The 12,780-nt window shown below is 36.1% G+C and overlaps 1 protein-coding gene across 1 annotated transcript; it reads left to right on the top strand.

The window, feature by feature from the left end:
- The first annotated feature begins 240 nt into the window (after positions 1-240).
- LOC115443510 (transmembrane protein 181) lies at positions 241-12,657 on the top strand. Its single transcript, XM_030168944.2, has 12 exons — positions 241-558; positions 624-727; positions 1,799-1,957; positions 2,361-2,463; positions 2,981-3,134; positions 3,649-3,729; positions 3,797-3,896; positions 4,329-4,456; positions 6,962-7,108; positions 7,772-7,874; positions 10,414-10,638; positions 12,340-12,657. Exons 1-12 carry the CDS (start codon positions 410-412, stop codon positions 12,471-12,473), a joined length of 1,587 nt encoding a protein of 528 aa, XP_030024804.1. The 5' UTR covers positions 241-409; the 3' UTR covers positions 12,474-12,657.
- Positions 12,658-12,780: the final 123 nt, after the last annotated feature.

Here is a 12,780-nt window from a genome sequence, read left to right on the forward strand (position 1 = left end):
TTTAATACAGGTTCTAAATCAAAACAGTTTTCAATATACATATAGCCTAACTAAAATTTCTATAAATTTCAGATTTATTATATACTATATACAAAAATAATATGTGACATGTATAAACAATTAAATCGCTTAAATTGGTTTTCTCTTAATATAATTTAAAATGCAGTAATAAATAAAACACATAAGAATATGTTCATTGTGCCACGTCACATTGCCAAGCGTATCGTTCGCCGTAAAACGGCACGCGGCATATCGGAGCGCGAAAATCAATAACGAGCTTGTAAACAAGCCCTATATGGAGGGCACACAACACTCCGTCATTGCAAACTTTTATATTTAATTATTAATGTTTTGTGTGTTTATTTCACTATAAACGTTATATTTTAGTTTCAATCGGATAAGGAACAAAATGGATTCGGCCAATGTAGGATATTCGTACCATTTGCCGTCGGGTGGATGGAATTACAAGATTCGCAATACATTGTCACAATTTAGTGATTTGTTTAGCGAATTTAACAAATACATCGCTCCGGCCTATCATCACGACCGCTGTGAAAGGTAGTACACGCTATATTGTGTTTTTTTAAGACGTCGGAAGTGTTAATAATTTTTCTTTATTCTAGGTCCGTTCAAATGAGGATATATTCAATGCACAAAGGGGAATTCGTAATGGTTTTTATAGCATTTTTTGCTTGTTTCGGTTTGGGAGTATTTATAGGACTAGCAGGTGAGTCCCATTTTAATGTTTATAGAGGCTAATTAAAAATCCCCTATTGCGCATGTTACTGCATCTTATCGTTGTAAGAATTCTAAAATTGTGCAAATACGGCACTTTCTTATAAAATAAGGTCTATATACATATTAAAAAATATGATTTCTACATTTTTTTATTAACTTAATAGACAATATTCTACACATTTGGAACGAAATGTTTATTAACCTAAAACTTGAATCTTCTACGCTGTAAGTAAACGGTATAATCTTCTCTTTCGGTGCCGCTCAACAAATCGATTGCTTTGTACGACCTTACCTCGAAATAATTTAAATATTTATAACTTACTTCATTGTAATATATATTAACGGCTAAATTTTTCAGAAAAAAACGATAGTTATTTTAAAATTGCTACTTATCTGTTTCTTATACTACACACATCGTTTTTTTAACCGACTTCAAAAAAAGGAGGAGGTTATCAATTCGACGTGAATATTTTTGTAATTTAAGGCTAATATGTTTAAATATAGACACACCTTTACCCATAAATTAAAATGAAATACAGCTAAGACGTCAGTAACTTCAAGGTAAATGACTCATATTCTCAGAAACTGTGTAACATACTTATTAAAATAGCTGCACTATAGCATTAAATATCGTCATGAAATAATTGTCTACAAGTATACCAGTATACTGTGTTTGAACTCCTTATAATAATGCATTTAGTTTATATTTTTTATGAGCCTCAATAAGGGGATGCAGGGGATACATGCCCCCCTTTTATTATATCAGGTTCGTCACTGTATAAATTCTAATAATTAACGCACGAAATAATAAAAAATGGTCACGTATATTTTAAAATCATTAATTCTGTCCGATTTTTATAATTAGTACCAATTGAGATCGAGTGCAACTATATTCACCTACGTGATGAATTAAACATTTAATTTAATTTTTATTTTAAGATTACTAACCAACATCCATCTTCAGCTGGTTTTTAGCGCTCTAAAAGTGTAAAAACCAATTTTTTAGAAACTTACACACGGTATTCGCCATCCGACCTTTGTAAATAGAACCTGATTCCAGGTCCATCGCCGACCATGACGACGTCCACAGCGGCTTCCAGCGTGCTGTCCAACTCTAGCACGATGTACCAGGGTCCTTTCCACCTGCACAGTCCAGCGCTAGGCACTAGGGTGCAGCAGTTATGGCTTCTGGCTGAGATATTGACTAATAATAATGATGGTATGGTACTTTATTTACCTGTTAATTTAGTTGACGAACATGATTAAAAAAGTGATCTCCAATCACCTAAAAACACAAGAATACCAAATGAATGATGAATGTGGTGCTAGTTTTAAAAAAAAGGAATAGGGAATTTGTAGAAAAGGGAAGGGACGAAGGATGTTTAGGATTTTGGAATACAGCTACATTCGATCGATCCTCGCTCCGATATTAACTGATGTACTTTCCTTATAGACTAATGCCGGTATAATTGTGAGGATCGGACTTTAGCGTCGAGGGTCGCTACTTTCTTCAACGGTCATGTTGCTTGGTCTCTGCTGTACTTGACATAATGTGCAGCATACTGGCAACCACAAAAAAAGATAATTTTGTTGTTATTGAATAATTTGTGTTCTTTTTTCAGAGGAGATATTTGACAAAAGTTTTCAAATAAGTATATCTATAGACGGTGTGATGGGTGACCACAGTACAGTGAACTTAGTACCTGAAAGCGAAGCAACTAATAGGTGAGCGTTTTGGATATAATTATACGAAGAAATAACGAATATAGCTGCACCAACTAGTATTTGGAAGCTTATGAAACATTATTCTGTTGCTAACTTGTCGTTAATTTATTGTCAATAATGGACAGAAACGTTGTTTTATAATAGTGCATGCAACATGCCGGCCTGTTGGAACCGGATATACCCGGGCTGATCCCGGAAAGCGACACACTTACGTGAGCCACTTTGGCGGGTTTAACACCTTGTGTGCGATGGTCGCTATCAGGACGAATATAAAATACATCCTACCACCACCAAAATATTCTCAAAATAAGCTATCGATAATATTCTTTGACTGACTTGATTGTAACCTTACACTCTAAGCATCATAAAAAATCTCAATAGGTAATCAACTCTGTCAATATTTCGAGGAACACCAGGGTAATGTCTATAAGTCTAACCACAGTGACATGCTATAAAATGTGCGGACACCAGGATCTATAAGCCTATTACCACAGTAACATGGTATATGTGTCGGCAGGACGGAGCACCTGAAGTGCAAGAAGCAGGTCTGCGAGGAGGTGATGGCGCTGCACCTCGGCTCACTGGAGTACACGCACTACGTCCTCAACATACACCTGTACGGACTGCGAGAGTTCCACAAGAGATACTACATCAGAGAGATCATATTCTATGTGAGTGTTCAACACTAGTAGATACAACACAAACTGAATACCAAATACAACTGCGAAAAATACATAACAATAATATTGGAAGGTAGAACAACGACTAATCAATACTAGTCATAGTTAACTAAGCCGCTCCAGTTTGATATCGTCATATTATTTGAAATAGTTAGTAGAGGTCCGGTGAGTCTAACTTACCCAAGATATTAGGACAGCATCTGCTACTATAACAATACATTAAACCCACCGTAATAAATAAATCTGCAATTATAAGGACATGGAACTTTTTTATCTCTGGGGGACCAGACCCCCATAGAAAATAACTCTGAATACGCACCTGATATGATTCCTACATTACCGCTACAAATTTATAAAAAAGGTTTATCAATTACCATTTCTTAATACAAAGTGTTAATTTTGCGCACCGCATTGCATACTTATTTGCCAATAACGGCATCCTATCTCGCTCCGACTGCAAAATTATTTTGTATTAGGTTAGCAATAATTATGTTTTCTTTTTCAGTTTAAAACTTACAATCCAGCATTTACGCAAATGGAAACGTGGTTCAGATTTATATTTCTACTAACTACGTTCACTATAACTGTAAGTATCATGGCAAATGTAAAAATTAACTCTAATTTACGCGTTATAGTTAACCTTTTTGTTGTAGTGTTGGTTCGCGCATTCGCTTAGAAAATACTCGACGCACGACTGGGCTATCGAACAGAAGTGGCTCTCCGTGCTGTTGCCACTTCTACTGCTTTATAATGGTGAGTATACAGTGCCGGATTACGGTATAATTTCGGGGGGTATTACCCCGTAAATATTAATTTAATGTATTGTAGCACCTTGCCTTATAAAGAAATATTTTTGTACGTGATTTATGGGATTTACCAAAATATTTTTTGTTAGATATTATGTATGTAGGTACATACGACGTACAGATTTGATTGAATTTTAGATATATTACATGGTGAACATTATTTCAAATCTGTCGTGAACCAAGCCCACAAAGTTTTAAGTATCTTTTCTTTCATTTTATGTATATTTACTAATTGTATCATCTATCCCGTACTGCCGTGTGTACCTATTACTTTCAATCATCTGGTTCAGAAACAATGGCCAATTTTTTTTCTTTCTTTCTGTCTTACATTGCAAAAACAAACCGTAGTTTTTTTATTCATGTAACATTTTGCACATAGATCCGATATTCCCGCTGCGGCTGGTATCGGCGAGCTGCTTCGCGCCACTCATGGACACCGTGTTCCAGACCACGTTCCTGGCGTGCGTCATGTTGTCGTGGCTCGCACAGTACCATGGACTGAGACAGGTGACCCATACAGCCATACGAAATTTATTTACCATGAACATTTTGCTGACAAAAATTCGAAGGCCCGGGGTGACACCTGACAGAATCGTGCGTTGTAGTAACCGCAATATAACCCTGCACCTGATGGTAAGTGAAGTAGGGTCCAATAGAATGTCGACTGACGAGGGATGATTACCCCTCGACAGTCGACACAATTATGCCGGCCTGTTGGAACTGGATACACAGGCTGATCCCGGAAAGCAACACACTGACGTGGGCCACTACGGCGGGTTTAAGCACCTTGTGCACGTTGGTCACTATCCGGACGGATATAAAATATATCCAACCATTAACACATTACATATTACATTTTATACATTGCCAGAACGTCTGTGAAAATATTAATTTAAAGTACCGTATATTGATATTCATTTCCTAAACGTAAAAATTAAAAAAAAAAACTTATATTAAAGCAATTATTATAAAAATTATAAAATAATTTGTCTCATTCATGTAACGGTTTAAAAAGAACACCAATTTGATTTCCTCGCGCACTCATTAGATTAAATGCTTTTTAATTATAACAGGTAACATTTTCCCATTTAATTCTGTGTCATTTAGGTATTCATATTTATAAAATATATACCTATATATCATTGATGTCATGCTGATCTACACTAATCACATAATATCTTATAGTGCAGGCACGGTTAGGCAGTAGCAAATGTACTGAAATCCTTTTTCTTGATACACACTATATATACTACACTCCTTTTCTGTAAACCTATAAACTTTAGGTCGTATTTTACTATTGAGCGATCTCGAAAATGTTACATATTTGTATACGTCCAATCTAATTTAAAGTTATCATTTGACACTAGGGTAAATATTATGATGAACCCAGTATACAGATACCCGCTGGTGAATCTAACACGAGCACGACTAATTCTCTTGTATTTTTAAACATGCAGTTTTTCTTAAGTTGTAATCCTCTAGTATCAATATCATACATCCTTTATATAAGTACATTATAGGTACACTTAGGCGACCTTAGAGGGTGGCAAACCACGCAATCGCCCGAGGCCTCGCGCATATAGGAGCCTTGTGCGGTGCCTTGAGGGACCTCTGTAACGATCTTACCGACAAAACTATTAAAAACGGGGAACTTTTTTCCTCCCTCGGGACCTCGCATCGTTTTATTTTGTTTTCCCCGGATCTTCGCGTCGTTTAAGGCTGTTTATACAATCTATTCTTAAATTAAAATTGTAGGTACACTTATAGTATTTTCTGCATTAGTCATGAACACATAACGGGTATAGTATGGACATGAAAATTTTGTAGAAACCCACCTAATTGAGGAAAACTTTGCGGCCCATAGTATATCTGGGTCATGTTATGAACGCTCTATACACATATGTTAAATAATAACGAATACTGATGTTCTATAATATACTTATTGGATGCACAATACAAAATGGATGCCGTATATTTAAATAAGTATATCTAGAATTTATGGAAAGCAGTCGATATGAAAATCGTTAATAAACATTTGGAACATTGAAGAATAATTTACTTTATAACATAAAAACTATTAGCGTAATTAATTTAAACACTAAATATCATAAGATTAATGAAAAGCCACACAAAAAATCATTTTTTTTTTAAAATACGGTATGACGGCATTTAGTGTCAAATAAAATGAAACACGACCCAAAGCATGACATCACCGGCACTACGGTGCGCACGTATGAGGAAGATGACAACACGTTCTCATTACACGCGTACTCTTTGCTCCTTATACTTTTATTTATATGACCTGACAGAGAAAGCAAAAATGCTGCTTTGGGGACACCACTATTGCTTTTAATTTTGAAGTTAACGTTGTGAGAAATTAATTCCATGTTTTACCCACATGGCGAGGCTTTTTATTTTCTGGTCAGGGTATATCTACGTCATTTATTTGAATGTTAATGCTGCTTCTATATCTGTGTTCTTGTACCGGATTTATTAGAGCGAATAAAATATTTATCTCACCATTTGTAGATGCACCTCCCTTATATCTGCATCACCCTAAGGTCGACTGGTACACAATGCCTTTTGATATTAAGTCTGCTTATATACTTCTCTGAATAAAAAGTTTATAAATAGATAAATAAAATATGGTACAAATAAAGAACATAATATGACAACACAACAAACCAACGATTTTGGAGAGGATGGATGATAAGAGACTGACAAAGAGGGTTTATAAGGCGAATGTGGATGGAAGAGCCGGTAGGGGTCGACCGCACCGAACCTTCGAATGTCAGATATCTGACATTCTCAGTAAAGGCCAGGTCAAAAGTACCCGGAACCGGAGGGAGTGCATGAAAGAATTAATGAAGGTTGAGGAAGCGCGAGAAGTATGCCAGGACCGTGCAAAGTGGCAATCTATAGTCTCTGCCTACCCGTATAGGATAAAGGCGTGATACTATGTATGTATGTATGTACAAACCAAAGAACAGCCAGCAATATTATTTTTTGCAGAACGAAAGAGGTTTCGTGTCATTCTATTTGTTCAAACTGATCGTGGTGGGTTTGGTGTGGGCGCCGGCGATGGTGCTCACCGTGTGGCAGAAATACTACGCGTACTACGACCCCACCTTCAACTACAACATGAATCCCAACTATCCCGTAAGTATGGGTTAAAGAAGTAAGTAAGGTTTGTAAATAAAGGTAAAAATAGTTTTCCTTTAGAGAAGGTTAAAGCATAGTAGCATATGAACCTGATATTTAATTATAATTTATTTACCACCACGATTTTCAAAACTTTAAATTTTTTAAAATGATATTGTAATTAAATAGATTTACAAATTCGAACCTCAGCTCTGCTTTGCTTTTATGTAGAAGCACCTTTTGAGATCTAACTTGTTAGTACGTAGTCACCCTATATTTTACGAACGGGGAATAATCCACATTTGCGCACACATACTTCCACCTTCCTATCTATATAAAAATATTAAAATAATGTTACAGCCTATAAAATTAATCTGCCAAAACAAAGCCAGTGTAGATGACCTCAACCTCCTTATCTGGAGGCACAAGAGCTAGACTGATAAGTGATAATAGTATCACATCACGTGTTATTTAATTTTTTTCAATAATTGAGACGTGACACTTAACAATTAATGTTGCGAAATTGAAAGATGAAGAAAATAACGCAAATTATTTCTTCCAATACAATGTTGCTAAACAAAAGTTTCTCGATGCTATAGCTTCATGAGTAATATAATAATAGAATCTCAATAAAAATCGTAAGCAGTAAATGGCTTACGATACGACACGATTTGTCGGCAGGTTGTGAAGATAATGTTCTTCAGTGCGGTCACGCTGTACTTCCTATATCTGCTTGTCTTGATCATCAAGGCGTATAGCGATTTGAGGAATATGCCGTTTTTTGGTAAGTGATCTGATGACATTGATTATATTTTAGCTAAGTAGGTATCTACTTACAATTTTTTTTCAACTTTTTGTGTACAATCGCAGCGACTTCAATATTACTCTAATAAATTACGTTTTGACATTAGTGGGCGCCAGTAGTAGTTTACGATCAAGTAAACAAATAAATACCTCTTTTATATATTGTTTCAATATAACGAGCGTTGTTCAGTGTCGTGCGATTAAGTATCCCAAAATCTATGTGCTAAATACCTGTTATGGATTTTAGACTTGTGTCAACAAGCGCCACAAACATCCAAAGACAGTAATCAGGCAAGCGACTTGCTCGTAAAGAAAACATAATTCCTAGACCACCTGTTCTAAACTACCGTCACAAACGATCTATCGTGACCTAGCTAGGCGTTGCCTAACCGATTGCGCTCCATGCGCAGGCGCAACGATTGCTGCTTAGCAACAACCTTTACTTCAGAATCACATTACAAAACGACAAGATATTACATTTACTTTTTCCCACAAAATCTGAATGTTTATGGTTTTGGAAATATACAAATTTTTATTTTACTTGCAATGATTGTATGTGTGTATGTTCGGGTCAAATCTTGGAAATTAATTTTGAAACAGTTATGCTCAACCAATTAAGATAAAATGAACACACCTTTAGTTTGGATGACAACAAATGGTTCGCTAAGTGACGCCTTTCTATATCTAATATGGCGGACGACTCAAGATAATGGACAAACTATTTTTTGTGCACGTCCATGATATGGCTTTGATACCTATGAAAGCGTTTGCTGAGCATACAAAAAAAATATGACCACTCTAAATCTAATATGGCAGACTGCCTAGTGCCTAACCAGCCAATGGCGGACAAGATATTTTTTTACGCACCCCTATATATAATATGGGTATCAAGTTAAATAATTACAAAATGTAATCTCGCGACTAGCTTTTATCTCTTCGTAATATGAAAAAAAAAACAGATAATTTAAAGTTTTTTTTCTTTTCAGATCATTTAAAAAAATGTTTTTTTAGTATTAATTTTTATAATCTTACCACCTTATTCATAAACGTTTTTTATCTAAGGGCGGAGTAAAGCTGCGATAACAAGTATGTTTCTTAGTGTCCAACGGCACTGAGAACAGACATAGAGCCGTTGTGATTGGCTAATATTGTTGTATCTCAATATTAGCCAATCACAACGGCCCTATGCCTACGTAGTGCGAAGGCTGCCATGCCGTCAGCACTGAGAAACAGATTTATTATCACAGCTTTACTCCGTCCTTAGATAAAAAACGTCTATGAATAAGGCGGTTAGAATATACTTAATTATGAATGTTTACAATATTTTAATGCGGTGTAGAATTTAATTGTTTAATTCAGGAACTATAAGTACGGAATTACTAGAGAGCACGAATTCAACTAATAGCCCTAGTGTTTCAACAAAAACTTTATATTCAGTGCGCACGAGTGTAGTACATTGACCCAATTACTTACCGCGCGGGGTGGAGTGCGGCGGATACGCGAGGGGTGAGCGCTGATTCACTACTGCCTGCAAAGTATTTTCTGTGTTAGAATATGCATTAATAAGTTACTCCTATGATAAAAGAAAACTCGGGTTCTTACTATGATACTTCAGCGCCGAGAGCTAAAATGAATTTGACGTTTTTTTTTCGCCCAGTTTGGATTTACCGAAAAATGACGCCAAGTAGTGATGAGACATAAAACCATTTTTGGCGCGAACTATTAAAAGTCTAATAGACTAAAAAATATTATCAGATATTATCTATTAATTGATTTGAAGATCCGGCAGACACGAAACAATCAATTATGTAGGTACTTAGTAATATAATTGATTCTAAGGCTAATTGCCTTTGATATCTGAAACCATCGCGATCTCAAAACAGCTTTAATATAGAAGAGTTTCTTTGGGGATGATGAGTTTGGACCACCAAATATGGCATACCTAAAATTAAAGGAGTTAAAGTAAAAAACGCAGCCTTTGTTTTATAATAACAAAGAGAATTAAAACATTTATGAGAAGTCATAGCGCGTCATAAAGTGGCATTTAGCCAGCCTTGTGCTTCACAAGCTCTACACCTTGATTCATCGCTCCACGCTCGCGAGTATGCGTCTTTTTCCTCATATATCCCGCTCATAATTAAAAATACCACATTGCGTTATGTCACATCTGAGAGTCGGCCCGGTACTGCTCCCTTTTTTAACAATAGAATAATGAAATTAGATATATGCTAACCAGGAATGAAACAAAGTACTGCGAACAAGGCAAATCTTCGCTCATCAGATTTTTGGCTGATAATTATGAGATATAAACTGGCCCTTACAATATGGCAAAGACGACACTAAGATCCGTGTCGTTTAATTGAACGAGCGTGATTTGTCGGAAGACAAACACGTGAGTCACTGATAGTCCCTCATACCAATCACAATAAAACGACACGAACTCTTGTCACGTGTTTTGCCATTCTAAGGGATCCATTTCCACTGGCTTCAATGCCAGAGATAATGTTTTTTTTTTTCAGATATCAGACTACGGTGCTTGTCGATTGTGGTGGCGACGGTAACGTTCATCACGACTCTACTGGCTGTACAAGGGTGGGGCCCGGCCGCGTTGCAGGACCACTGGGCGTCGCAACCCAAAATCCACTACGACACATCCGCGCCCTTCATGGCCCTCTATGGCTTGTACAACTTCAACATATACATCTTGGCTTATTTGTTCTCGCCGGGCGGTGGATCCATTCATGGTAAAACATTAGTTATTATAGATATCTTTTCAGAAACATAATCTGGGTCTTGAAAAAGGAACTTTATTACCTAGACAATAATAATAGGTGCTGTTATATCATGATGTCGTTGGACTTTCTATGGTACCAGGCTAATGATAATTTAGAACGATTGATTGGATGAAATAAATAAATAGACTCCCTATTCTTAGGGCCGTAGGCCATTATGCGTCTTCGGAACATAATACACAGCACGAGGTTTATCCTATTTTAACACATTATCTCTGAACTCTCGGGTCTGCTTATCCACCGCCTTGAAATGATTACATTTATTTGCTATGCAACGATCGAATTGCAATATTTATTGCATAGAAATGGGCGGATGTGACAGCCCGAGAGACGGGCCGGAATACGCCTGATCATAATCGTGACAAAGAGCACATTATTATGACGTCATAGGACTACAATCATTTTTTTAAAATACCAACATATAAAGTGTAATATTTCGCTATAAATTAATCAGAATACTTATCACGAAATAGGGTATTTACGGAGAATAATCGCGATTGTACGATAAAAGTGTCAACGAGGTCAAATAAAAAAATCTCAATGGCACTCTTATCGAGATTTTCCAGGACTAATATAGGTATTAGTATGGCAATCTTGTTAAACAAGTTTTCTAACGGTCGATTCATATAAATGATCTTAACCGCTACCGCCTAAACCATTGATTCTCAAAGTGGGCCAGATGAACCCCCAGGGTTCCACGGGGACTCGACGGGGATCTACGTTTGCGTGACCAAAAAATTGGGGTTCACAATTCGTAGGCGGGACCCACGAAAATGTATCAGGTTTTGATAGTAAAGAACTAAAATGTTGGCTTGACTTCACCTATCAATGAGGCAGATAAAATTTTAAGAAGCCCAGCGACTGTGCCATTAAAAGCCTTGCATATTCTGGGGAGTATGTTAGAAATTTGGCTGCAGGATGTCCACCGAAACCAGTAAATATTTAAAGAGGTCTATGCCAACGTTTGGGAACCTCTGGTCTAAGCCATAGCAGAAACAGGCCAATCGCAATAAAGTTGATTTGATACGTTTACAGATGAGTCATTCTGATTGGTCTATTCTTAATAATAACGCAGAGTTAGCGGTTGGTATAATTTACAGTTATTGGCGGTAAATAAAGCCTTGTTGGTAAAATGCACGCTCGGAATAATATAACCTCGCCTCTGGCAGAAACATTAGGCACCGTTGGTTGCATACTTGTTTTCCTTGTCTACTGATAAATCTAGATATTGGCGACATATAAATCTACGTTGCAGGGAGATAAATAAAGATTTGCAATTTAAATTCATAATTATTGCTCCGATAATGAGCTAGTATAGATGACGGGGAAGCGCGAGCTACCTTAAGTAGGTAGGTATGAACTAATGCGGGTTATCCTTATCGCAAGCCATATAGGATTTTATACTCTGTATAGGTAAAATACTGGGAAATTTTCCAGCCAGTAAATTTTGGTTTAGATACTTACTTTATTCAGGGAAAGAAAAAAAAATCCTAGTATTCAAATAAACTTTGTTATTCAGTGTAATAAACCGAATATTATTACTTAATAATAATAGATATAACTGAAAAATGGGTAGATATTGTTGTAAATTATTTTTTTTCGTTTCCTGAATACGATATATATGCACATATTTGTAAGTCATTTTGTTTCCAGAAACCGCTATAACCAAAGACAACCCGGCGTTCTCTATGATAAATGACTCAGATGAAGAGGTCATTTATGGATCTGACGAAGAGAGCCGGCGACCGCTCAACTCTCACCATAGAGTTAATACAGAGGATATATGATTCTACCCAACATTATAATTTCCTGTAATTGTAATTTTTCTTGTTATAAAAATTATAATATATTACTAAAGAGTTTAGTATTATTTTAAGTAACAGAGTTTAATTCATTTTCATGTTTCAAATATGCCACTTTGCGCCACCTAGAATCGGTTATCAAAATATAATGCAATATTTTTCCACTAGATGGCAGTAACCAATAAAAAACTGGTAAAATATTTTGTCTACCCTACATTGAACCACTTTGTAAAATGAGGTAAAATCACAAAGAATTAAAAACATGCATATTATGTTCATCCATATTATTAAA

Source organism: Manduca sexta, chromosome 20 (assembly GCF_014839805.1).
Source record: "Manduca sexta isolate Smith_Timp_Sample1 chromosome 20, JHU_Msex_v1.0, whole genome shotgun sequence".
Taxonomy (NCBI): domain Eukaryota; kingdom Metazoa; phylum Arthropoda; class Insecta; order Lepidoptera; family Sphingidae; genus Manduca; species Manduca sexta.